The following is a 26,645-nucleotide window of genomic DNA, read 5'->3' as shown; positions in this document are numbered from 1 at the left end:
GGCACCTCCGGCCGCACCTGGGAGGTGCCGGGGAGGCGGGGCTTGCAGGTGGGACGCGAGGAGGGGGCGGAGACTGCGGCGGGAGGGGACCCGCCCCGTGGGCGTGGCCTGGCCGGGCGGCGGCGGTGGCGGAGGAAGGAAAATGGCGGCTCGGCGGCGGCAGCGGAGGCGGCGACACTCAGGTGCCCGGCGGGGGGGGGGGGCGAGAGAAGAGAGAGAGGGTGGGGGGCATCTCCCGGGGAAGGGGGAGAAGGAGGGGGATCGGGCCGGAGCGAGGCAGGATCGGGGCCCCCGGGGGGAGGGGGGCTCCCTCTCCTGCCCCTCCTTGCAAGAGGAGGGGGGGCAGAGTCTGGTGCGTCTCTCTCTCTGTCCGTGGGGTCGGACCCCCCTCTCCCCCCTCCTGCCATGAGGCCCCACTGTGGGGAGCAGAGCCCCCTCCCCTCCCCCGGGTGTCCAGGGTCGCGCCTTGCCGGGGGGGGGTTGTCTATTTGTGGATCGCAGCCCCCTCCCCACCCCCCAGATGCGCAGGCGGAGGGAGAAGGATGCCTTCCATTTACCCCCCCCCCTCCCACAGGAGGGTCCAGGGGCAAAGCCCTCTCGCAGGTGGAGGGGATGCCCGACCTGCAGGGGGACACGCGGTGTGTGTGTGTGGGGGGGGTCCTTTCTAACCCCTCCCCCCACGCCTCCCTGGAAGGAAAGAGCAGGCTGGGCTGGCAGCCCCCCCCTCTGCAATCGGGGGGGCATCTCCATGCTGGCCTACCTGTGTTTGTGCAACTGGGTGCTGGGTGGGACCCCCCAGGGCAGAAGGGGGCTTCGGGTGGGGGAGCATCGCTGGAAGAGGATGGGGGGGTGGCGACAAGGGGGATGCCACCCTGACCCCCACCCGCCTGCCTGCCTTTCCCCCGCAGCTGCTGTGTGGATGGGACCCGAACCCTAGGAGCCTGCACTGCAAGGTGAGCGTCAGAGGGCTTTTCGGGGGGCGCATTTGTGGGTGGGGGTCACCGCAGAGGCCTCTTGGATTGTGAGGGGGAGCGGCCCTGCTTGGCGGCCCCCTGAAAATAAAGAAGGGGGTCAGGACCAGGAGGCCACCCCCCAGAAGACAGCTAAGGTGAGTTTTGTGGGGCCTGGTGATGTGGCAATTGGGGGGGGGCGAAGGGGGATGCAAACTGGATTAAGGGTGGGGTGGGGGTTTCAGGGCAGCTCATGACAGCGTGCCATAGTGGTTAGAGCATCACACTACTACGATCTGGGAGGGACCAGGGCTCCACACACCCCCACTTCCAACTCAGCCCTGAAGCTCATTGGAAGCCAGGCACGGGTTGTTGTTGCGGCGATTAAATGAGGACTAGCATCTTGTAGAGTAAGGTCCAAATCCCCACTTGGCCACGAAGCTCATTGGGTGGCTCTTTTGTCATATGCGAAAGAGGCTTTTCCTGGCAAAGGACTTGTGGAGTTTCTTGGCGGGGGGGGGGGCGGGGGGGCTGAAGATCCCCTGCGTTCTCCCTCTTCTGTTTGGGCTGGCGGGAGTGGGTGGGGTGGGCAGACCTCGATGGAGCCCATAAGTGTGGGGCTGTGAATCCTTGTGGGCTCATGGAACCTCTTTTCTGCGCCCCCCCCCGGGTGAGGGAGCCCTGTTTTCTTGCAGGTGCCCCGTGGGTGGGGGGAGCCTGGCTGCTCTGGGTTACCCAAAGAAGCCGATCAGGAGGAGAAGGTCCTCCTTCTCAAAGAAAGTCCTCCTCCTTGCAGCACAGATTAATCTGCGGAACTCCCTGCCACAGGAGGCAGAGATGGCCTGGAAAGAGGATTGGGCAGGTTCGTGGAGGGGGGGGGAGGAGGAGAGGGCTGGACGTGGCTCCTAGTTGGAGCCAAATACCAGTTGCATTCTGGGAGGGGAAGGGCCTCTGGGGCTCAGATCCTGCTCCTTGGCTCTGGGGCGCTGGGTGGGGAGTCCCTCCCTTTTCCCTGTCTCCTGTCAGCTATCTTGTGGGGAGGGGAAGGGGCCACTCCTGCCCTCCTCCTCCTCCTCCTTCTTCTTCTTCTCCTCCGCCTCCATCATTTTTTCCGAGGTTCCCTGGCAAGTGAGCTGAGCTGCCGGGGTCACCTTGGGACACGGCTGCCTCCACAACATGCCCAGACCGGGGGGGGGGATTCTTTGGGGAGGGGTCCGTCCTCTGAGGGGGCGCCTGCCTGAATGGGCATTTGTGCACACCTAGGCCAGCCCTGCCCTCTGAATTCCCAGCCATTGCCTTCTGAATATCTGTGGGCAGAACGGGCACCTGGCCATGTGCAGAGTGTTTTTCTCTCTCCCCCCCCCCGCATGGCAGCTTTCTGCCTTCCTAGGTCTCAGGGACAGAGCACTTGCTTGGAATGTAGAAGATTCAATTCCCAGGCTGGGTGGGAGAGAGACCCCTGTCTGAAACCCTGGACAGCTGCTGCCAGTTTGTGTGGGCAGGATGGAGCTCCTTCCCTCGGTGCTCCCTCTGGGGTGGCGCTTTCCTGCCCTGGCCCGCCCTGCCAGGCTGTTGTGATTCCTGCCTTGAGCTGGGTGACCCTCTGATTCTAGAGCTGTTCTCAAGGACATCCCTCCCCAAAGAGCCTCTTCCAAGCTAAATTTAGCCGCGAGGAGGAGAAGCAGGGCGAGAGGCAGCCTCCTGGAAGGCGGCCTGGCCTGGCACCGCCCGACTCCCTTGGCAGCTCCCTCCCTGGGCATGAGGCAGATGCCCACTGGGCAGGTTTAAGCAGGGCTTTGATCCCAAGGCCTCTTGGCTGCCCCTCCAAGTCACCCGGCGTGGGAGGCCCGCTTTGCCCTGCCAGGCACCCTCCTGCCGCCTTGCCCGCCTGGCTGGGGGCTGCTCTGGGACAGGCTCTTTCCTGCAGAGGTGCCCAGCACCAGAGCCCCTTCCCCACTTATCACGCAGGAGCCTTTTCCTCCTCCGTGAATTTGTGCAACCTTCTCTGAAAGGGCTGCCTGGATTGGTGGCTGTCACTGCCTCTTGTGGCAGGGAGTTCCCCAGTCCAGCTCTGCCTGAAGAAGCCCTTTCTTTTTCTCTGCCCTGAAACCTTCCAGCCCTGAGATTCATTGATTTATTTTGTAAGGTTTACACGCCACTTGATTGATAGAAATCAAAACCTCAAGGCTACCCAGACAGATGGGCAGGGTATGAAAATATTATTTGTTATGATTAAGTGGTTTACGAAAAGATAAGAAAATCCAGAAAGAATGGCAACCTTGCTTTCAAGCATGGAATGCTACCAAAAAGGATTAGAATTCCCTCCACTTCCTAAGCATCTATATGGGATTATGTAAACAGGAATGTTTTCAGGGGGCAACTGGTGCCCTTTGTGGGATGCCTCTGAGTTTGAGAGGTTCTCTGGCCTCCTCGGGGGGGGCAGGGAGGGGGGGTGTTCCTGGCAGAGACCCCCTGACCCTGCTCCCCTACTGGGCCCTGTTGGCCTGCCCCCAAAGGACTGGGCTCTCCCCCAAAGCGCTGTGCCCACACCAGGCTGGCAAATGCTGGGGGCAGGAGACCCCCAAAATTCCTTGCCTGCTGTGCCTCCCCCCACCCCACCCCGATGCCTTTAGGGGGGTGATGGACGGATCGATTGATCGCTGTGTTTACTAATCCTTCCCCACGGGGAGCTGTGCCCAAAGCGACTCACAGCAGACGCTCGAAACCTCGATCGCGCCCGGAAATTCAAAATGGGAAAAAAAACCCCACTTTTTGGCCAGCGTGGAATAAAGTCAATATTGCAAAAGAAGGGTGGTGGTCCTGGGCCAGGCTGAGCCCCCTCCCTCTTCCCTTCCCAGCATGCTTCTCCTCCTGCTGCAAACGGTTATTTCTGGCTGGCCTGACTCATGGCTGGGGGGGGGGAGTCGGGTGGCGCCTCTGAGATCCAAATACAGCATGATTTTTTTTGGGGGGGGGGAGATTCCTGCTGTTTCTCACTGGCCTCTGCTTAGCTCTGCCTCTGCCCACCCTGTGGCAGAAGGTTCGGGGGGGGGCGTCCTCTCAGGAAAGCCACCCTCTTCATCGTCCTCCCCCCTTGCTGTGTCTTCCTTCTGACCCCAAGGAAGGGTCCAGTTTGGACTAGATTTAGCGCCCCCCCCGCAGTGGGTGGCAGCCTTTTTAGGCTGCCTGCTGGGCCGGAGGACGGGGGAAGAAGTGCTGAGAAGGATATTTTTGGGGCGGGGGCTGCCTAAAGATGACGGAAGACTTGGCCGGTCTGCCCTGGTCCCTGAAGATGCCCCCCATAAGTAATTGACACCCCCAATTCTCAAGAAGCTGCCAGGGAGGAGGGGGTGCCTCTGCACGTGGGCAGAGTGCCCTCAGCTCTCCCCTGAGCCACTCCCCGCCTGTCTGGGCCAGAGGGCATGGCCCTCCCTCCCTCCCTCCCTCCCTCTCTATCTTCTCAAGGTTCCAGCCTGCCTCCCCACCCTCCCGCCACAGCCTCCTTGGCCCCCAGCCCAGCCCAGCCCAGCGCCCTGTGGAATGTGCCGGAATTCCTGTGGGCTGGGCAGGCTCAGCCTGTGTCAGAGTTCACCCTCGCCTCTTCTTGCGACTGAGGGGGGAGGGCTGCTTTGCTGGGACCCAGGAGTCCTGGCTTGCAATGCTCATGTCCCCCCCCCGCCCCCCGCTCTCCCAAGTGAAATCAGGACAAGGCGCCCCTGCCTGGAGTCGTTCCTAGACGTGTCGAGGGGGAAGCGTCTCCCAAGGGTCTCAGGGGCTCCGACTCCACCGCCCGAGGCAGCCCTGCTTCTGAAGAGCCACAGGAGGGGAGGGGGGGAGTCTTCCCCTTGGGTTCAATCCCTCTTGCAGGTTCCCTTCAGGCATCTGCCCAGGAGACTGGACTAGCTGGGCCCCTGGCCTCATCCAGCAGGCTCTTCGAGAAGGTTAAGGGGTGATAAGGGGTGATACGATAGCCATGTTCAAATATATGAAAGGATGTCATATGGAGGAGGGAGAAAGATTGTTTTCTGCTGCTCCAGAGAAGCGGACACGGAGCAATGGATTCAAACTACAAGAAAGAAGAGTCCACCTAAACATTAGGAAGAACTTCCTGACAGTAAGAGCTGTTCGGCAGTGGAATTTGCTACCAAGGAGTGTGGTGGAGTCTCCTTCTTTGGAGGTCTTTAAGCAGAGGCTTGACAGGCATATGTCAAGAATGCTTTGATGGTGTTTCCTGCTTGGCAGGGGGTTGGACTGGATGGCCCTTGGGGTCTCTTCCAACTCTAGGATTCTAGGATTCTATGATTCTGATGGAGCCTCCTGGCCCAGAGCCAGTCTATCTGGATTCCTGGCTTGATAGGGGCATTCGGCTGCTGTGAGAGCAGGAGGCTCGGCCTGATCCAGCAGCTCCTTCTGCTGTCCTCGTGAGTCTGGTGGAGGCCGGGGGGGGTGTTGTGTGGCTTGGAGAAGGTCACTGCCCCCCCTGCTTCTGTGCCTGTGGGGAGTCTTCTTGTCTGACACTTGGACCAGGAGCCTAGGAGAGGGGCCATGGGTCCTGCCCCCACAACATCCGATGGCTCCTTCCTGGGAGATGTTTCAGCAGAGGTGGGGTGGCCACCTGCCCTGGGGGTGGGCGAGATGACCCTGGGGGGCCCCTTCCGTCTCTACTGCCCCCCTGGGAGCCAGCGGTCGTGGGCACCCCGTCCGGTTTTAGAACCAGGTCCTGAAGGAGAGGAGGGGTCATTGGATCTCCTGCAGGAGGTTTCAGAGTTCAGAGCAGCTTGGGGGGGGGATGGAGGAACGGAAACCCGAGGAGCAGTGCTATGGGGTGGGTGTCTTCCCCCCCCTCTTCCTGATCTAGACCCTCCCAGTCCTAGAACTCTTGCTGCAAAGGGGGAAGCAGCCTGCCCTGCAAACCCGGTGGGACTGCTGATCCTGAGGGATCCGGTGCCTGGAGTAGATCTTAGCAACCTCTCTCCCCTCCCCTTGCAAAACACACTTGGCTTCTGGCAGAGTTAACTGGGGGGGGGAGAGATTCGGGTCCCCTGAGCCTCCCTTTGTGCCTCTCAAAGCCCAGCTTGCTCCTAATCAATATCCCCCAAAGAGGAGATGGAGGGCAGAGTTTGAAAAGGTTCGGAAACTGAGCCGGGGATGGAGCGACTGGGGAGAAAAGGCAAGGAAGAGGCGACACGGCAGAAGCGGATAAGATGATTTCTGGAAGATTCAGGGCAGGTAAAAGGAAGGGCTCGTCCTTCCCTCAGCAGACAGGTGAGCTCTTCCCACCTGCGGCCTCTGCTCCTGGGCAAGGTGCCTAGGCTTTCGCTGTTGCCTCGGCTCCTGTTCTTCCTGGAGGAAAGGCAGCAACACGATCCTCTTGGGTCTGGCTCCAGGCTGGCGGACGGGACGGGAACAGCCCTTCCTTCCTTCCACCTGCCCTGGATCCTCCAACCTTCAGCTTTGCTGGGTCTCCACGAGTTCTGGATTTAGGAGAGAGGGAGAGAAACTGTGGAGCCTGGCTAGTCGCCCTCGATGGCCCTCTCCTCCTCCCTGAGTTGGTTGGATGCTCTTTTAGAGCCATCTAGGCGGGGGGGGGGCTTCCTGTGGGAGGGAGTTCCACAGTTCGGCTTCCTTTGGTCCTGAGCCTCCCCACATTCAGCTGGAGGCCTGCGAGTTAGGAGAGAAGGAGGACAACTTTTCCCTATCCCCTTTCTCCTTGCCGTGAATAATTCCACAAGTGCCCCCCCTCTTGCCTCTCCTTTTCTCCAAGCTAAAGACTCCCAAAGGCCACACTCTTTCCTCGCTTTGATCACCTCGATTGCTATTTTCTGAACTGTTTCTGCTCTGCAATCTCCTTTTTGAACTGAGTCAGCGCAGTCGCCCCATAGATCCCTGGCTGTCTCCACGGCTGTGGGGTGTCTGGATGAGGCTGCCTCCTCCTGGCTTTGCCCTGCCCTGCCCTAAGAAGGGGCAGAGTCCACGCAGGGAGGGGGGGAGCGGCTGGACTGCTCTTCCGCCTTTGCTGCCTGCCTGCCTGCCTCCCTCCCTCCGTCTCTTGGGGCGCAGCCGGTGAGTCATGTCTCTGGGGAAGGGGCAGCTCTGCATTGGGGCTGGGGAGGGGGCTCCTCTTTCTCTGTGTGCCAGGTGTGTGCCATGGGGCTCTGAGCTGTGGGGAGCAGGCACGGAGGGCTGAGGTTCACCTGCCAAGCAGGGACTGTGACCTACCTGGGAATGCAGCCAGCCAGGAGATGGAGGAGCGGGCTGACAGGTAGCTGCTCTGCCTACCTCCCCTTCACCTGGGGCAGGATCCAGCTTGGTTGATGCTACAGGTCTTCTTCTGGGGGACTGACCCACCCGAGGCGGCAAAGTTGGAAACCCAGTACCTGTTCTTTGTGGAATTGCAAACCCCACTCTATAAAACACCAAAGCTTCTGAAAATAGCAGCAGTAAAATACAAGCCACGAGCAGAAACTGAGTTTTAAATAGCAGTTAACTCCGAAAGCAGCCAAAGTATTAAGGAACAGCTGTTTTGAACAGAAATGGCCTCTGGAGCCCTTGTGGGAAGGCGTGCTTGGAAAGAGGGTGGCAAGGATGTGGAGCCGCCCCCCAAAAGGTCCTGCCTCTGGCCCTCACCAGTTTAATGGGGCTGCCCTTTAAAGGAGGAATGTGTGGAGGGGCTCCTTCCAGGAACTTGCTCACAAAGCCGCCTTAAAGACAGGGACTGTCCAAGGAGACTCTTGGACCCTTGGATGACAGGGAAGACCAAGAAGGGCTAAAGGAGGAGAAGCAAATTGCAGAGAAGCCAAAGCAGTTCTGTGCATCTGTCCGAGAAACTGAGGCAGGCAGGGCGGAGGAGCGAGGAATTCGTGGCTGGTAGAGAAAGACTGAAAATTGTCCAGGTGGCATTCCTGCAAGATCTCAAAGAAACGGGAAATTGCTGATCGAACAAAAATAAGTGACTTTCCCCTTGGATCAGCCTCCATACCTGAGGCCTGGAAAGTAGCCAACGTAACACCAGTTTTTAAAAAGGGATCCTAGGAATTGCAGGCTGCTTAGCTTAATTTATGTCCTGGGAAAAGTGGTGGAAAGTATTGTTAAGGCTAAAATAAGCAAGCATATAGAAGAACAAGCCTTGCTGAAGCGGAGCCAGCATGGCTTCGGCAGGGACAAGTCACGTCTCACAAAGTTTATGGAGTTCTGTGAGAGTGTCAAGAACTATACGAATGCTTTCACTGAGATTCCTGCTTTGCAGGGGGTGGACTAGATGCCCCCAGGGGAGGCCAAAAGAGATTGCAAGGAGTTCCAGAAGGACCTCTCTCCAAATGCAGTGAGTGGGTCATAAAATAGCAAATGCCATTCCATTTGAGCAGATTCCATGCTAGGGATCATTCGGAAAGGAACGCTGCCAACTTTGTGGTGCTGTTGTACAAATCTATGTTGCGGCCACATTTGGAATACTGTGCTCAGTTCTGGTCGCCTCACCTCAAGAAGGATGTTGTAGGATTGGAAAAGGTTCAGAAAAGATCAGGGGGGTGCAGTGATTGCCCAAGGGCTTATAGCTCAGCAAAAGGCCGGGGAAGAGGGGGCAGGCTAGAAGCTTATAAAATGATGCCTGGGCTGGAGAAAGTAGCTAGAGGAGAATCCCGCCCCCCCTTCCCTTCCAATGCTAGAACTTTTGGGCATTCAATGCAGCCGGATGTCAGAAGATTTGGGTCAGAGAAAAGAAGATCCTTCTTTATGCAGAGTTGGAACTGTGGAACTCCCTGCCACAGGAGGCCATGAGGGCCACCGACTTGGATGACTTTAAAAGAGGAGCAGGCTAGCTCATGGAGGAGGAAAGGGCTATCCATGGCAAATAACAGGGCTGGGCGGTCTCTTGATATATCTTCCAAATCCATAATTTTGGACCTGGCAATATATCGTGAATAATGATGTGCGTTTGTGTGCTATGGAAAAATCACCATGCAGGGAAATTCGTGGAGCCAGCCGGTGCCTCTTCAGAGCTCCATCCTTATTTCAGACATTGTGATGAGATACTGGTATATTGCGATGTTTAGCTGGTGATCAATCACAATATTGGAAACGAGGTCTTCACACACACACGGTTTTTCTCTGCCTCCACGATGGGCACCTGCAATCCTTTGGAGCGCCAGTTGCTGAGCAGGGCAGGAGGGGGCTGGGCTGCTGCCTTGCCCATGTCCTTTTGGGGACACCCCAGGGGCACATCTGGCTGGCCCCTGTGAGAACAGGGGGCTGGGCTTGGGGGACCCCCTTGGCCTGATCCAGTCAGCTCTTCGTAGACCCTGCTACCTATGCCAGACCCGCCAGGCAGGAGCAGCCAGGATCTGTGCCTAGCTTGTTGCAACCCAGAGACGGGCCTGGCAGGGATCTCCGCCGCTGCCTCTCTTGCTCCCGCAGAAGGAGCAGCGGACTTTAGACTTTCCCTGGCCTGGAGGCGGAAGGAATTCCCCCCAGTTTCTTTCATCTGGGGAGGAAGGACGTGTTTGGGATACGTGGAAACGCCTTTCCTGAGCCTTGTAACTTGTGCCAAAGAGCCCCACCCTTGACAGCAGCGGGAGGGAGGGCTTGTGGGCGAGGGCAGGGCCTGATCCCGCTGCTGCCAAGGGCGGCAGCTGCTGCGGCTGCTTCTCCTCCTCGGTTGCCAAGAGGAACCCCCCCCGGGGGGGGGGGATGAACCAGGCTCCTCCGGCTTGTTTGTAAGGTGAGAACTTGGCTCAGCAGCCGGGAGAGGGCAGAGCGGTGGGTCGGCTGGCATTCTGCCTCACCCCCCCCCCCGCTCAGCCTCCCCTTGGCGGGGGAAGGAGATGCCAAGCAGAGGGACATGCGTTCAGATCCTGCTTGTCTGCATGTGGGGAAGCTTCCCTAGAAAGACACCCAGCACAGTAAGGAGAAATGCAATTAAAAGCAGCCCCTTGTTCCTCTTCTGGGACTGAAATAAACCACCAGAAGCAGAAGTGGCTTTAAAAAAAAAATGTGGGGGAAATTAAGTGTCTCCTGCGCTAAATCCTTGATCTCTAGGTGAAGGGGCTCAGAGAGAAGGCCAGGGGGAGGGCTGTGTCCCCCCAAAGACCCTTCCCCCTTGGGCTCAGCTGCTGGGTCTACATGATGCACGGCTTTGCATAATGCAACCATTTCCCTGGAAGACGCCAATGTTTCGCAATGGCCGTTGGCCGAGGGGCCTTCAGAGCAGAGCTAGCAAAATTCAGCATTCGTCCCCAACTTGGCCCCTGAACCCTTTCCCAAGAGGACCAGCAGGAAAAGAGGCTGAACACGAGGAGAACTCCCGGGAAGATTCAGGGGGGATAAAAGAAAGTCCTTTTTCATGTAACGGAGAGTTAAACTGTGGGACTCCCTGCTGCAGGAGGCGGGGATGGCCACCAACTCGAATGGCCTTGGAAGAGGAGGAGATGAATTCATGGAGGAAGATCTGTGGCTCCCACGTGTTACGTTTTTATCATTGATGATCTGTAACACATTTCTAATTGTTGTTGGATCTGATGTTTGATCTTTGGATAAAGGGAGGGGTATCAATAACGATAAATACTAGCTACAAAGGCTGATGATGATGATAATAATAATAATAATAATAATAATAATTATTATTATTATTATTATTATTTATACCTTGAGAGTCCCTGCTTCTGTGGTTGGAGGGAACAGTGATTCCGAAAGCCTGTTGTGGGCAACTGCTTGTCTTTGGGTCCAACTTTTGGGCTTCCTACAAGGAAGTTGGTCCCTGCGAGAAGCAGGTGCTGGGCCAGACGGGACCTGATCCTGCAGACTCTTCATGCTCTCCAGCGCCGGGGGGGGGGGGAACCACGAAGGCCGGGGGCAGCGCCTGTCTCCCTCCAGGCGGGCATCGCGGCCTACTGTGCTGCCAGGGGAGGCTAGGAAGCCTTGATTCCGCCTGCTGGTTGTGGTTGGCGCCACGAGGGATGGCATCGCCGCCTGCCTGCAGTTTCAAGGACCATAAGCGCAGCTTCTGGTGACACATAGAATCATAGAATAATAGAATCCTAGAGACCACAAGGGCCATCCAGTCCAACCCCCTGCCAAGCAGGAAACACCATCAAAGCATTATTGACAGATGGCTGTCAAGCCTCTGCTTAAAGACCTCCAAAGAAGGAGACTCCACCGCACTCCTTGGCAGCACATTCCACTGCCGAACAGCTCTTACTGTCAGGAAGTTCTTCCTAATGTTTAGGTGGAATTTTCTTTCTTGTAGTTTGAATCCATTGCTCCGTGTCCGCTTCTCTGGAGCAGCAGAAAACAATCTTTCTCCCTCCTCCATATGACATCCTTTCATATATTTGAACATGGCTATCATATCACCCCTTAACCTTCTCTTCTCCACGTGGCTTCAGGGACCTCGCTGCCATTTGCAAGGGGAGCCGTAAGCTTCAGCGACACCAGCAGCACCAAATGCAGTCGCAGAGGAAGATGAGCGTCAGAGGAACTGGCTGGATGAGGCCAAAGGGAGCCTGTCTAGCCCAGCCTCCTGGCGAACCCCCAGGCAGGATCCAAGCTCAAGAGCAGCCCTGCCCCCCCCCCGGTCTTCGTATTCGTCTTCGCCCCTGATTCTGGGCAAAGGGCAGCGGAAGCCGCTTCCGTCCAGCCACCCTCAACGTCTCTCAGCCCAGCAGCCAAGCCAGGAGAAAAGAGGCCCAGTGGAACTCCCTGCTGCAGGAGGCTGGGATGGCTTTAGGACTGGACAAGTTCCTGGAGGAAGAGAGGGCTCTCTGGGGCTCGGCTCTGCCCTCCGCAGTCAGAGGCAGCCTGCTGCTGAATCCCAGTTGCTGGAAAACTGCAGGAGCGGAGAGGGCTTTGGTACACAAATCCGCCATAAAGAATTATTTCTTTTATTGCATTTCTATCCCACCTCGCATGGTCCTCTCATTGAATCCCCACGACAACCACCTTGCAAAGTGGGCCAGGCTCTTGAGAGACCGGCCAGCTCACCCAAGGGAGTTTCATGGGTGCCGAGGGGGGATTTTAACCCTGGTTTCTCGCAGGTCCCTAGTCTGCCTCTCTAACCACTGGGCCATACAGTCTCATCTAAGTGGCGTTTAGGATCTTGGAATGGTGCCAGCCAGGAGGGATTTGCCCTGAATGTCTGAGAAACGGCTTCTGAAAAGGCGTCTTCAGTTGGATCTAGAGATTGGGGGTGGGGGTGGGGGGAGATGGTGACCTATCTCTGGGGCAGGCGCCTCAGACCTTTGTTGGTGGGGAGAGAAGGAAGGAGTGAGGTTTTCGTAGGAGATTGTATCTTGGCTTCGCACTCTCCAAAGAGCCAATTGCTTAATTTTACTTCCGCAGAGCCTTTCAGGGCAAGGAGGGAGCTATCGCTGGGCTGAGCAGGAGGTCAGATAATTGTAGGAGTCACAGCGAAAGAATCCCAGGCAGGCGGCCTTGCAACTCAGCTGGCTTGAAACAGCGGCAATGTCTGCCTGACTTTCTGTCCCAAGCAGAACTTCCTTCGCAGGCGCAGTCTACCAGTGGGAAAGGCTGGATAATGGGGTGCTTCAGAGCTAGCCTTTGCTGGAGGTGGCCCTGCCCATCATGTCTGGGGGGGTGGCAGTGGAGGGGGGGAACTGTTTCTTTTGTTTGAAATGTTGCATTGGAGGGGGGTGGACTGGATGACCCTTGGGGTCCCTTCCAGCTATATGATTCTATTATTCCTTAAGCAGAGTTTGGATGGCCGCCTGTCGGGGATTCCTTAGCGGGGCTTCCTGCATTGCCAGAGGTTGGGCTAGATGACTCATGGGGTCCCCAGTTCGAGGTCACAGCTCCCGCTCACTCTTCCCACATTCTGTTTCCGCAGGCCGGGGCTTCCTCTGGAGCAGCATGGCGCCCCCGCTGGCCAGAAGGACCTCCCACCCCCCCTCCTTGCCCGCCCCGCAGCTGTGCCCCACAGCTGCCCTCCCAGGAGTCAGTCCAGCGCAGAGCCGCCTGTGACCTCTGACTGCCCGCCACAGCCTCTCCCCCTTCCCACGACCCCCACCCCACGCAGCGCTGCCCTTCCCGATGGAGAGGATGAGCTGGCTGAGCAAGCTGAACCCCCGGGCGGGGGCCGGGGGGCACCGGGGAAGCCGTGGCGCCAGCCTGCAGAGCCCCATGGCAGCCGACCCTGAAACCTGCCTCATGGTCTTCAAGAATCACTGGGTTCAGGTGAGTGGGGGGGGGAGTAGGGGTGCTTGGCCCAGGAAGGGGGTGGGGGGAGAAGGGACGTTCCCCCCAAGAGAGGCTTCGGGGTGGGAAAATGAAGAATGGGGTGAGAGGGGACGTGCGCGCATGGACAGCTGTGGAACTCGCTGCCACTGGAGCCTGTGATGGCCGCTTTAAGAGGATCAGACGAATTCATGGAGGAGGAAAGGGCTATCGAGGGTTAGTAGCCGCAGTGGGTCTGCTCTGCCCCCCAAAGTCAGGGGCAGCAACGTTCTGCATCCCGGTAGCTGGGAACCACAGGAAGGGGAATGGTTTATTGTGTGTGTGTTTTTGTGCGTGTGTGTTTTCTCTACATATAATATCGAAAATATTTAAATTATACAGAATAGAGAGGGGGAAATACAACAAAAAGGGGGGGGAGAAAGAAAAAAACAAACACGAATTCTAAACATACGTGTCTAAGATAAAGGTATATAAATGAAATTGTGATTCCAATACTTAATACATTTCTTTACAACCTGCTGCAGAGCTTTCCCAGCTTTTCCAGTCGCTGACACACTTTTTAGACATGCATCATTTTGTGACACAGTAATTCCGTTTTACTGGTAAACCAAATGTTAAACTAACCCCTTTCCAGCCCTGGGAGGAGCGCAGAGAGTGTTTGTGCGACGCTCCTGCACATTGCAGCCGGCACATGAATGTGTCAAGACACACGGTTTGGAAAGCTCTGCCCTACGATGTACAGTGGTACCTCGGTTTTTAAACATCTTCGTTGAAGAACATTTCGGTTATCGAACACTGGTAAACCCGGAAGTCAATGCTTCGGTTTTCGAACATGCCATGCAGCTTCTGCTGAGTAAAAGATCTAGCTGTCGGCTATTGAGTTTTCGGTTTTCAAATGTTTCAGAAATCGAAGGGTCTTCTGGAACGGATTACATTTGAAAACCGAGGTACCACTGTATTTTAGAACAGACTCCCCAATGTCGCCCTATTTGTGCCCCTTGAGATGGACAGGAGGGGCGTCTGTGAGAGCAGAGGCTCCTCTTGCAGAGCCTCCAGCCCCAGAGGCAGTCTACATCGGTTTCTGTCTGACTCTTCCCCCCCACTCCCCCCCCACAGGTGCTGCGCATCCTGGAGAAGAGCCCGGCCTCGCGGGGGGCGCAGGGGGGCGCGGCGGACGACCTGAGCGCCGTGCGCAACCACACGCTACAATTGCTGACGCTGCTGGCGGAGGAGCGCCCTCGGGCAGAGGGCTCCCCGGGGCCCATCCTGGAGCTGGCGCTGGCCGAGAATGTCCTGGGCCGCCTGCTGGCCTGGCACCTTCGGCGGGGGGAGCTCCCTGAGGAGCGCAAGGCCGAGCTGCTCAAGCTCTACGAGATGCTCCTGGGCCAAGCGCACCAGCCCCTCCTGTGCCACCGGCCCGTGCTGGGCCCCCTCCTGCGCCTGCTGGGCCTGTGTGCTGGGCCGGCCTCCGCGGCCCTGGAGGGCAGCCTGGTCCTCCTGGTGCACCAGCTCTGTGTCTCGGCGGCCAGGGAGCCCCCCCTGCTGGAGCTCTTTTTCCACAGCCCCCCTGCGGCGGGCGAGCCGGGGCCCCCCACCAACCTGCTGGTCTTCTCCCTGCTGGTGCCCTTCATCCACCGCGAGGGGCTGGTGGGGCAGCAGGCCAGAGACGCCCTCCTCCTCCTCATGGCCCTGTCGGCCGGGAGCCACACGGTCGCCCGATACATCACCGACAACTCCTTCTTCTGCCCGGTAAGGAAGGGGGCAGGCAGCAAGGGGGAGCTTGGAGGTGGGGAGAGGTGGGGGGCAGAAGCCACCTGAAGGAGCGTCTCCACCCCCATCGTTCTTCCCGGACACTGAGGTCCAGCGCTGAGGGCCTTCTGGTGGTTCCCTCGCTGCGAGAAGCTAAGTTACAGGGAACCAGGCAGAGGGCCTTCTCGGTAGTGGCACCCGCCCTGTGGAACACCCTTCCACCAGATGTCAAAGAGAAAAACAACTACCAGACTTTTAAAAAGACATCTGAAGGCAACCCTCTTTAGGGAAGCTTTTAATGTTTAATAGATTATTGCATTTTGATATTCTGTTGGAAGCCGCCCAGAGTGGCTGGGGAAACCCAACCAGATGGGCGGGGTATAAATAAATTATTATTATTATTATTGCCCCGAATCAGCTGCGGTTCCTGCCTGGCAGGGGTTGGACTAGATGAGGCCCGGGGTTCCCCTCCCACTCTGTGAATGCCTGAGGCAGGAGCGCTCCGTGTGCCCCATCTGCTTTGCTCGTGGAGGGCGCTCTGGGCCCCGTGGGTGCCTTGGCCTGAGAAGTTATTCCAGGGCGCCACCCTGAGGACGAGGCACACGGAGCGACAATATGCAGGCGGCAAAAGATTTTGAAAACCCTGCAATCTGGAATCCTGCGTACCAGTTGTCCTGTTCCAGCCTCCCCTGATTCGGCCGTGCCCCAGATACCATCCTCTGTGGGTGCAGGAATGCAGAGTCCCCGACCCCCAGGCCTCTTCAAAGGATCAGAAGGGGACCCCCAACGGTCATTCAGCCCACCCCCCTGCAAAGCAGGAATCTCCACTCGGCCATGATGGACGACCCTCCAACCTCTGCTTAAAAGCCTCCTGGGAAGGAGAGTCCCACCTCCCACCCCACGTTCTTGATGGACGTCCCATGCTCTTTGCATAGCCCCTCATCCGGGGGGGGGGGAGGCTTCTCCTTCTCCCAGGAGGCCAGAGTTTATTTTCTGCTTCGGAAAGCCCCACGCCCTTTGAGAAGAGCCAGGCAGTTTTGGGCCTGATAAATCTCGAACCCCCTTTTACCCCAAACCCCTTCTTTCTCCCCGCCCGCCCCCCCCCCCAGGTGCTGGCTACTGGCCTGAGCGCCCTGTACTCCTCGCTGCCCCGCAAGCTGGAGGTCCGGGGGGACGACTGGCACTTCCTGCGGCGAGAGGACTGGGTGGGCGTTCCCTCGCTGGTCCTCTTCATGAACTCGCTGGAGTTCTGCAATGCCGTCATCCAGGTGGGTCCGCCTTCGGGGGGGAGGGGCGAAGGGGAAGGGGAGGGGAAAGGGGCTGGCCGGCCTCCCCCACCCGCAAGCCCAGCTCTTGCCCTGGGCCCTCTTGCCCTGCAGGCTGTCAGGTGTGGCGTTCCAGGTTTCAAAAATCCCAAGGTTGGGTGGGTGGGCTTTGGGGTCTCTTGGCAGCCCTTGGGCTTGTGGAGGCAGCACAGAGTTAACCGGTGGAACTCCCTCCTGCAGGACCAAGGGCAGCCCCCAACAAAGGATGGTTTTAAAAGAGAATTGGGCCAATCCCTGAAGGAGGAGAGGGCTGGCCATGTTCTGCCCGGACACTGAGATCCAGCACCGAGGGCCTTCTGGCGGTTCCCTCGTTGCGAGAAGCCAAGTTGCAGGGAACTAGGCAGAGGGCCTTCTCGGTGGTGGCGCCTGCCCTGTGGAACGCCCTCCCAACAGATGTCAAAGAGGAAAACAGCTACCAGACTTTTAGAAGACATCTGAAGGCAGCCCTGTTCAGGGATTATTGTGTTTTACTCTTCTGTTGGAAGCCGCCCAGAGTGGCTGGGGAGACCCGGCCAGATGGGCGGGGTATAAATAATAAATTATTATTACTTGTTAGCCAGTCAGAGGTGGCAATTTAACGACGATGACCCTGCGATGTCGGATAGGCTGGTAGAAGGCAGGCCCAGGAAGCCAGCAGAGGGGAGGGGAGCTCTCGCACTCAGGTCCCACTTGTGAGTTTCCCCGTGGGGCCTCTGAGAGCCCCTCTGAGAGCAGGATGCTGGCTTGGCTGGGCCCCTGCCCTGATCCTGGGGGCGCTTCTCACCTTCTCTCCCCCCCCCCACCAGGTGGCTCACCCGCTGGTCCAGAAGCAGCTGGTGGATTACATCCACAACGGGTTCTTGGTGCCGGTTCTGGGTCCCGCCTTGCACAAGGTCAGCTCACACCTGGGCTTTGGGGGTGTGTGTGGCCTGGCCAGGGAGGACCCCCCTACCCCAGCTTCCCGGAGCTGCCTTTGGTGCAGGTGGATAGCAAGCCTCCTCCCGCCGGATCAGTCCTGCCGCTGGAGCATGCCTGGCTCAGAACTGGCTTTGCCAGTGGGGAGCGAGGGCAGGGAGGGGCGAGCTCATGTGTGGGCCTGAAGCAGGGAAGAGGTGTGAGCCCCACCAGGACGGGTCTGGCTTCTGCACTGCAGCTCCTGGGGCTACCACCGAGCTTGGCAATTCTGGGGTGTGTGTGCAGCTCCTCTGATTCTCCCTGCCTGGCCCCCCCACCCCCAGACCTCCATTGAAGAGATGATTGCCAGCACAGCCTACCTGGACCTCTTCCTGCGCAGCATCAGCGAGGCTGCCCTCCTGAAGACCTTTCTGCGCTTCCTCCTCCTCCATCGCCACGACAACAGCACCATCCTTGACACGCTGGTCTCCCGCATCGCCAGCAACTCCCGGGTGTGTCTTGGGGGGGGGATGCGCACGTGCAGCCGGGTTGGAATCAGCCGTGTCCTACCTTGCAGGGCTGTTGTGGCTCCCAAAGGCCGCTCCTTGGGCTTTGAGGCCCTGTCCCACGCAAAGGGGTCCAGGGAGATCGGGCTGGGTGGACTCGTCCCTATCCCTATTCTGGGTGGGAGACCTTCAGCTTGGGGAGGGTTGCTGGTGGGGGATGGAGTGGGGGGAGCCTTCTGCCCCACTGCCCCCTTCATTCCTCTCTCTCTCTCCCCCCCCCCCCAGCTCTGCATGGTCTCGCTCAGCCTCTTCCGGACTCTGCTCAACCTGCACTGTGAAGACGTCTTGCTGCAGCTGGTGCTCAGGTAGCCCTCCCGGCCCCTTGGATCTCTGGCTCAGGGGATCGTCAGAAGGGACCCCCAGGGTCATCTAGTCCAGCCCCCTGCGAGGCAGGAACATGCCGCCCTCGGGGATTGAACCTGCAACCTTGGGTTCCTCCCATACTTGCCAACAGAGCCATGGGCTCCCTCTGTTGGGCGCAGCTGGGCAGGGCAGCCTGGTCCTGCTCCCAGAGACATCCCTAATGCAGGGGCTCCCCCTGGTGGCGCTATTGAAGAAGAAGAGTTTGGATTTGATATCCTGCTTTATCACTCCTCTTCAGGAGTCTCAAAGCGGCTAACAATCTCCTTTCCCCTCCTCCCCCGCAACAAACACTCTGTGAGGTGAGTGGGGCTGAGAGACTTCAGAGAAGTGGGACTGACTAGCCTAAGGTCACCCAGCAGCTGCATGTGGAGGAGCGAGGAAGTGAACCAGGTTCCCCAGATTACGAGTCTACCGCTCTTAACCACTACACCACACTGGCTTCACCCTCAGCCTCCTCTTTTGGGTTACCTCCCCACCCTTTTCGGGGCTTGGAGTAGATGACCCCGGGGTTCCTCCCAATGCTACGATTCTGTGATCGCCGTGGTTCTTCGGCTACGATTCCTGCCCTGCCGGGGTGGGCTGGATGGCCTTTGGGTTCCCCTCCACAGCTCTGTTTTCCCGCGGCAGGTACCTGATCCCCTGCAGCCACGTCATGCTGAGCCAGAAGAGGGCGGTGAAGGAGCTGGACCTCTACGGCAAGGCGGCCAGCAAGTTCCTCTCGCTCGTCCCCCAGTGCTGCCGCCCAGAGAGCCCGCCGCCCCCCGAGCGAGAGGAGGAGCATGCCACCTGGTCCAAGGGTGAGCCTCTCGCGGCCAGCGGGGGGGGGCACATGGAATGGGCAAGAGAGGCCTTGGCACTGGCGAGGGCTCCCTGCTGCATCTCTGGGGCTCCTCTCTGCCTCCTCCCAGTTTGCAGGCTGGGGGGGGGGCATTGCAATATCCTCGCTGGGGGTCTGGGGCAGTGGAGCCTGGAGGGCTTTGGCAGGGGGTGCTAGACCCACCCCTCTTTGGGAGCTGCTCCTCTGCCTGGGGTTGCAAAACCACCCTGTACAGAATGCGCATGTGTGAACCACAGAACTGCAGATTTTGACGGGATCCCCCAAAGTCATCTAGTCCACCCCCACAGATGGGATGGGTCTCTCTTGCAGGCCAGGCAAAGAGGGCAGGAAAAGGGCGGGTCTTCCAGGAACCCTGGCAGGTGGCACCAGGAATCATCTCAGGGATGTGGGTTCGAGTCCCACATTGGGGAAAAGATTCCCGCCTTGCAGAGGTTTGGACTAGATGACCCTTGGGGTCCCTTCCAACTCTACGAATCAGTGACCCCCCCGTCTCCCCTCCCACAGGTCACGGCAGCCCCAGTGTGGACTCCTCCTCGGTGGTGACGGTACCCAAGCCCTCCACGCCCTCTCGCCTCTCCTTCTTCATGCGCCAGCCCAGCTTTGGCCCCGATCCCGCTGGCCCCGCCTCCCCCCGCTCCCCGGGGACCCCTGTCGGCAGCCCCTCCCACCGGACCCCCCCTCGCTGGGAGGAGGCCTGCGAGTTGGAGAGCAACTACCTGGAGTACCTGCGTGATGCCCGCCTGAACGTCGACCGCTGCGTCTGGGCCTGCCGTGTTTGGTCGGCCCCCTACGATGGAGACCGGCCCCCTCCCGCTAGCCTGGACCCCTCCCTGCCCCGCCAGGCCGACCCCCTCGCCTACACCTCCTTCCAGCCTGGCGGGCACCCGGGGCCTGCCTCCCCCCGGACTAAGAAGCGGGGCCCTCCGCCTGAGGAGGGGGCCGCCCCCAAGGGGACCCCGGACCCTGGCACCTCGCCTCCTGCTGTCTCCCCCGGCTGTGAGGACCCGGGGCCCCTGCTGAACGGGGCGCACTCGGACCCTGCTGTCATCAAGAAGGTCCGGCGGTGCCCACAGGAGGGGGCCGTGGTGGAGAACGGGGGCCTTCCCGAGACCCCCGGCTCAGACGACTCACTGGCTCTGGCCGAGAACGGGGGCACCCATCCCGTGGAGAGGTTTGCGGCCGAGCTGCGGCGCCTGGAGGACGAGATGGCGAACGGGGGCCGGGAGGAGGAGGAGGAGGAAGAGCCCTCCCAGGCGGACCCCCTCAGCCCCGAGGAAGAGGAGGCCTATCGTAGCTTCGCCACTCCCCTCGAGGGCAGCTTGGGGCCGACCCGGCTGGCCGACCCACTGGCGCAGGTTGTCGGCAGCCCCCCACCCACCCCGGGGGCCCTCCCCAGCCAGCCTTTCACAGGTGAGCCGTTTGGGGCACCCCCCCCAATCCCCTCTCCCTTGGGGGTCTCTCTGCCCCTGCTGCTCCTGGAGGCCCCCCACCCTCCAGGGACCCTTGCCCCCCAAGGCTAAGTCTGCTGCGCATGGTGGGAGTTTCCCAAGAGGAACTTCTGGCTGGGATCAGAAGGGTCAGTCTTTGGCAGGAGATGGTTGAGGCCCAGTGGATGTGTGTGTGTGGGGGGGTACTTTCTCTGCTTCCGTTTTGGTCCGTCTCCTCCTCTGCTCCCCCCCTTTTGGTCCATTCCCCTCTTATTTATTCCTTTCCTTCTCCCTCTCCTTCCTTCCTTTCATCTTTCCTCCCCTCCCTCCTCCCTCCCTCCTGTTTTTAAGAACCCCCCCCCAACTGGGGATCCCCTGCCTGCTGCTCCTTTCCTGCGCCTGCCTTTCCTGTGCCTGCTGCCCCCTGCCCTTGTCCCCTACCGTCTCTGGCCTGGGTGAGGTGGGGCTCCCACCCCCAGGAGCCAGAGCCTGCCAAGGGGCAGCCCAGGTGTCGCCCGGGGACCTCTCCCCCTTTGGAGCGACCCTGTCCAAGAGGGGAGCCTTTCCCCTGCAGAGCAACACGGCTGATGTTGCCCCATCCCATCTCCGCCCATTGGGGCACCCAGCCCCCCCCCCAGTGTCCCTTGAGAGAGACGCCCTTCTTTCCCCATCACCAGCTGCCAACTCTGGTCCTTTTCTTGTGGGCTCACAGAATCACAGAACCTGCTTAAAAACCTGCAATGAAGGAGGAAATGTTTTAAAGTACTCCCCCCCCCAAAAAAAATAATAATCCCAGAGTCCTTTCTGTTAGGGGTAATTCAGACTGAAATTCCCAGGTTCTTTACGTTTGCCAATACTGCGGCACGTGTTCTGTTAGCCCATAAACGGAAAACGAGCGAGATGCCAACTTAAGGGGACGGAATATGCGCAGCTTGCAGACTTAACATAGAATAAGAACGAGAAGAACACACGGTTTTTTTTGGGGGGGGGGTTGTGTACAGCTGGAAATGCGGGCAGCATTAAGATCAATTCAACAGTGTAGACAAGTTTTGATGGATGCAATAAGGGAATATTGCCCGATTTACGTATAAGCTAAACAAGCTATAGCTTAGGGCCCCACTCTCTTAGGGCCCCCCCAAAATTTTTTTAAGGATGTACCTTTCCAAATTATAAGATAAACTACTTCTTAATTGTATTTCAGTTCAACGATTCCTTTGATAAAATACATCTTTTGTGATGTGCAAATGGCTTGAGATACCTCTTAGCTCCATCAATTACCATCTAGCATCTATTCAACACAAAAACCAGCGGCTATTTGTTGTTGACAAAGACAGCTGGACATAGAAAGGGCCCCATTCCCTTCAGGAGCTGAGGGCCGCATCAAACCGAAATCCGGCCCTGACTGAATGGTATCGTTTTTGTAAGAGATGCAGGGATTTGTGATTTTGTGCAAAATGAACCACGGAAAGAGAAGGAGGGAAGGCATTGCTATGCTAAGGCTGTATAAATTGGGATACTAGAAAACCTCTTGCAACACGTTGGCGAAAAATATTCACACAGTTATTACCAAAATGCTATACATTGTTTATCGATCTTATGGGACAAAGACAAAACCTAGCACAATGCCACAGAAACTCACAAACTGCACCAACTAAAATGAAGGCAGGGTGCCAGCAAATCAGTCTTTCAAGCTTAAGCCAAGAAATTGTATCCTCAGTGTTATAGACTATCAATAGACAGTGGTGCCTCGCTAGACGAATTTAATTCATTCCACGGGTCTTTTCTTATAATGAAAAATTCGTCTAGCGAATCCCATAGGAATGCGTTGAATTTTTTTTTGAAATTTTTTTTTTTGCCCATAGGAACGCATTAATTGAATTTCAATGCATTCCTATGGGAAACCGCGATTCGCTAGACAAATTTTTCATAAAACAAATTCGTCTAGCGAGGCAACCTCCGCTTGAAAAATCCTTTCGTTAAGCGGAAATTTTGTTAAGCAGGGCATTCGTTAAGCGAGGCACCACTGTACGTATCAAGCCATCAAGAATAGATCACTGAAGAAGTCCGAAACTACCAAGGGAGTGTGCTACTGTCTTTCCCCTTTTTTAAGACACCGTCTTACAACTTTTTTCCTCAAAATAACGCAGGGTGGCTTACTTTCGGTGGGATGTCTTTTTTTATTTATTACCGGTACGGTTTTTACAGCTCAGGGCGCTGCTGGGCTCTCTTGAGTGCTTGGCGCTGCAGCAGCCACCGGTTCCGGGGGGGGGCGGGCGCGGGGTGGCAGGCATCCTTGGCCGGGCCAGGCGGAGGCCGCTGGCTCAGGCGCTCCGCCCGCCACTGCAGGGCGCTCCAAGCTCCTTGGCCGGGCCAGGCAAGGAAGAAGCAGTCAGCCCAGCGGTGGCGGCAAGCACGGAAGCCAGCAAGGTGGGAGCGCGATCAGCTGTTAAGCGGAGCTCTTGGAGCGCTGCTTCACAGCTGATCGCGCTCCTGCAGTGCCAGCCGCATGGAGTGACTCTGTGAGTGGAGGGGCCTGTGGGGGTTGGTTTCCGCGGCGCGGAAGTCTGGCTTATTTTCGGGGTATGTCTTATATTTCTCAAATGCTTCAAAACCCTGCCATGGCTTACTTTATGACTACGTATTTAAAAGCCCCAGTAAAATGGTCCCCATCGCGGTCTCGTAATAACTTGGACTGCCAGGGCAAAACAGGGGCAGAATGCCGGCACCATAGCATCCCTCAGTCATTGTGAACAACGTCAAACTTACCTTCAATTGGAATCCTCATGAACTTACCTAAAGGTATGAAGAAAACAAAAAGCTGAGCCAAGCACTTGGGGAAACATAGTGAAACCAGATTTGATAGGTTCATTTGAGTTTAGGCGGTTCATAAGTTTCTGTGGCATTGTGTTAGGTTTTGTCTTTGTCTCATAAGATCAATAAACAATGTACAGTGGTGCCTCGCTTAAGGAATGCCCTGCTTAACGAAATTTCCGCTTAACGAAAGGATTTTTCGAGCAGAGGTTGCCTCGCTAGATGAATTCGTTTTATGAAAAATTCGTCTAGCGAATTGCGGTTTCCCATAGGAATGCATTGGAATTCAATTAATGCGGTCCTATGGGCAAAAAAAATATTCAAAAAAAGTCAATGCATTCCGATGGGATTCGCTAGACAAATTTTTCGTTATAAGAAAAGACCCGTGGAACGAAAAAAAATTCGTCTAGCAAGGCACCACTGTATATCCTTTTGGTATTGGGAAGCAGAAAATGGAATAAGAAATATTTTAGAGAGAAAGGAAACCGGATTCCCTTGGACGTGGCTCCGCTGGGGGAGGGACCTTCCTTCCCTGGGCTGACCCCCCCCCTGTCCTCCCTTGCAGGGCCCTTTGTGGCGGTGCTGCTGTCCAAGCTGGAGAACATGCTGCAGAACTCTCTCTACGTCAACTTCCTCCTGACGGGGCTCATTGCCCAGCTGGCCGCCCACCCTCAGCCGCTCCTGCGCTCTTTCCTCCTCAACACCAACATGGTCTTCCAGCCCAGCGTCAAGTCCCTCATCCAGGTAGACCCTCGCAGGAGGCCGGGGGGGGCAGGGGAGAGACCCTCCTGGGGGGAGCGGACCCCTTTCCTGCCAGCGCCCCTGACCCTCCGCCCTCCCCCTCCCTGGCAGGTCCTGGGCTCGGTCAAGAACAAGATTGAGAGCTTTGCCGCCTCCCAGGAGGACTTTCCCTCCCTCCTCTCCAAAGCCAAGAAGTACCTGGTGGCCCGAGGGAAGCTGGACTGGTCAGATGCCCAGAATGCTGCGCCTGCCCTGCGCCGCTCGGAGACTCTGGGTGAGGAGGACGGGCAGGGCGGGGGCTCCGGGAGGGGCCAGTCTGGGGGCTCGGGGTGGCTCAGGGTCAGAGAGAGGAGCCCATGCCCCCTGGGGTCCCCTGGGCACAAGAGTCTGTGGAAGCCTCGAATAATAATAATAATAATAATAATAATAATAATAATAATAATAATAATAATAATACAGTGGTTCCTTGGTTCTCAAACTTAATCCGTTCCAGAAGTCCGTTCCAAAACCAAGACATGGGAGCTGGGTATGTTTAGCCTGGAGAAGAGAAGGTTAAGGGGTGATATGATAGCCATGTTCAAATATATGAAAGGATGTCATATAGAAGAGGGTGAAAGATTGTTTTCTGCTGCTCCAGAGAAGTGGACACGGAGCAGTGGATTCAAACTACAAGAAAGAAGATTCCACCTAAACATTAGGAAGAACTTCCTGACAGTAAGAGCTGTTCGGCAGTGGAATTTGCTGCCAAGGAGTGTGGTGGAGTCTCCTTCTTTGAAGGTCTTTAAGCAGAGGCTTGACAGGCATATGTCAGGAATGCTTTGATGGTGTTTCCTGCTTGGCAGGGGGTTGGACTGGATGGCCCTTGTGGTCTCTTCCAACTCTATGATTCTATGATTCTACACTTTCCCCTAGAAAGTCATTCAAAACAGATTAACCCGTTCCAGACTTTTAAAAACAACCCCTAAAACAGCAATTCAACATGAATTTTTCTAACGGGACCATTGATCCATAAAATGAAAGCACTAATCAATGTATTGTAGATGATGAAAATTTCAATTATTATTATTTTCTTACCTGCACTGAGGAGAGTCCTGCTTTGATCCATTTCCGCAGTCACACAGTCAATCCATCAGTAGCTGAACTGGGTCCCACGTAGTCAGGAAAAGAAATGAACCCAAAAGGCCTCAGAAACAAAAACACAAAATAAATAGCAGAAACAAAAGCGCCAAACTTAATCCGTTCCAGAAGTCCGTTTGACCTCCGAAATGTTCGGAAACCAAGGCACGGCTTCTGATTGGTGCAGGCGCCACAGAAACAATAGCCGACAGCCGCGTCGGACGTTCAAGCTTCCGAAAAATGTTCAAGAACTGGAACACACACTTCCGGGATTTCAGCGTTTGAGAACTAAGGTACCACTGTAATAATAATAATAATAATAATAATAATAATAATAATAATAATAATAATATGCCACCCATCTGATTGGGTTCCCCCAGCCACTCTGGGCAGCTGATTATTGTGGTTCAGAGTGGGAAAGGAGACCGCAGGATCAAGCCCAGGGGGCCCCATCCAGCCCAGCATCCAGCTCTCATTGCAGTGGCCAAATGGCCCCAGCAGCCTAGGACTCCAGGTAGGCTGCTTCTGGGCCTGGAGGTTCCACAGGAAAATCCAAAGAGGTTGTTGGGTCAGGGGCCAAAGGGGGACCACCCAGCCCAGCCTCCTGTTCTCACAGCGGCTAACCAGATGCCCCAAGGGAAAACCCGCAAGCAGGATTTGAACACGGGACCCCTCGCCTCTCCCCCCCCCCCCGCCCCGGGTACCCAGAAGCATCTCTGCCTCTAACTATGGAGGGTGGAGCAGAACCTTCTCTCCCCCTCCATGAATTGCCCTGGTCTCCTTTGAGAGCCAACCAGGCCCCCACTGCCTCCTGTGGCAGGGAGTTCCGCAGTTTAACAAGGCACCCTGTGAGGAAGCCCTTCCTTGGATCTGCCTTGTTAATGTTGCCTTTTCCGTATTTTGGGAGTTTTGCAGCTGCCGTTTCGGGGCTTCTATTTCTTGAAATGCGTGAAGTGGAAAATCCGCTTTTGTGTTGTCACAAGGCGCAAAGCGGCCATGGCGGGGGGCGGGATTTTGCCAGGGGGCTCTCTTACTCCCCCAAACACTGCCTGGCGCTGACTCCCCCCCTTTGCTTCCCCCCCCCACAGTGAAGAGCCGCAAGCCGTCCATCGGGGAGCTGATCATGCGCCACACCAACAGCCCCACGCGGGCGCGGCAGGCAGCCCAGCTGGCGCTGCAGCACATGCGCGAGGGGCCGGTGATGCATGCGCTGGCGGGGGGCTCCCTCTTCCGCACCTCGGCCGAGAAGCAGAGCGAGGCGCTGCGGGTCAAGAACGCCGTCTACTGCGCCGTCATCTTCGCCGAGTTCCTCAAGGAGCTGGCGGCCATCGCCCAGGCGCACGCCGTCACCTCGCCCTTCCTGCTGGAGCCCCCCGAGGAGAAGGCCGAAGTGGGGGGGCAGGAGTGAGCGCGGCCGGCACCCACCTCCACTGCCCACCTGCGCCCCCCCACCAAACTCCACTCCACACACCCCGTCCGGGGCTCTTAACTGGAAACTCCCGACTCTCCCTCACCCCCCGGCTCAGCCCTGGCTGGGTCTGCACTAATCGGGGAGCCTGTGGGGGGCACCCCGTGGGGCGGGTGGGGGGCACCTTTTTAAAGAAAACTCCGTACCAGGACAAGGACCTTTTTAATTTATTGGGAATGAATGTTTTTTTTCTGGAGAATTCGTTGCAATATGTATAAAAGAAGCTCTCTCTCTC

At 57.3% G+C, this 26,645-nt stretch overlaps 1 protein-coding gene across 4 annotated transcripts; it reads left to right on the top strand.

Annotated features, from left to right (window-relative positions):
• The first annotated feature begins 69 nt into the window (after positions 1–69).
• Positions 70–26,645, top strand: FHIP1B (FHF complex subunit HOOK interacting protein 1B). 4 transcript variants are annotated; one of them, XR_015949810.1, is made up of 14 exons: positions 88–182; positions 909–953; positions 12,787–13,133; positions 14,250–14,882; positions 15,992–16,150; positions 16,993–17,079; positions 17,425–17,592; positions 17,872–17,951; positions 18,637–18,806; positions 19,352–20,257; positions 23,651–23,829; positions 23,938–24,100; positions 24,940–25,235; positions 26,031–26,645. XR_015949810.1 is itself a non-coding variant. In XM_060274087.2 (14 exons), the coding sequence occupies exons 3-14, from the start codon at positions 12,990–12,992 to the stop codon at positions 26,031–26,033; spliced, it is 2,856 nt and encodes a 951-aa protein (XP_060130070.1). In that variant the 5' UTR covers positions 88–182; positions 909–953; positions 12,787–12,989; the 3' UTR covers positions 26,034–26,645. The 4 variants fall into 4 exon arrangements, 3 of the variants coding, with proteins under 3 accessions (XP_060130068.1, XP_060130070.1, XP_060130069.1); XM_060274087.2 differs by having other exon boundaries at positions 25,072–25,235; XM_060274085.2 differs by lacking the exon at positions 24,940–25,235 and having other exon boundaries at positions 70–182.

Source organism: Zootoca vivipara, chromosome 4 (genome assembly GCF_965207765.1).
Source record: "Zootoca vivipara chromosome 4, rZooViv2.hap1.1, whole genome shotgun sequence".
Taxonomy (NCBI): Eukaryota; Metazoa; Chordata; class Lepidosauria; order Squamata; family Lacertidae; genus Zootoca; species Zootoca vivipara.
This window is presented reverse-complemented; position numbering and strand designations above follow the sequence as displayed.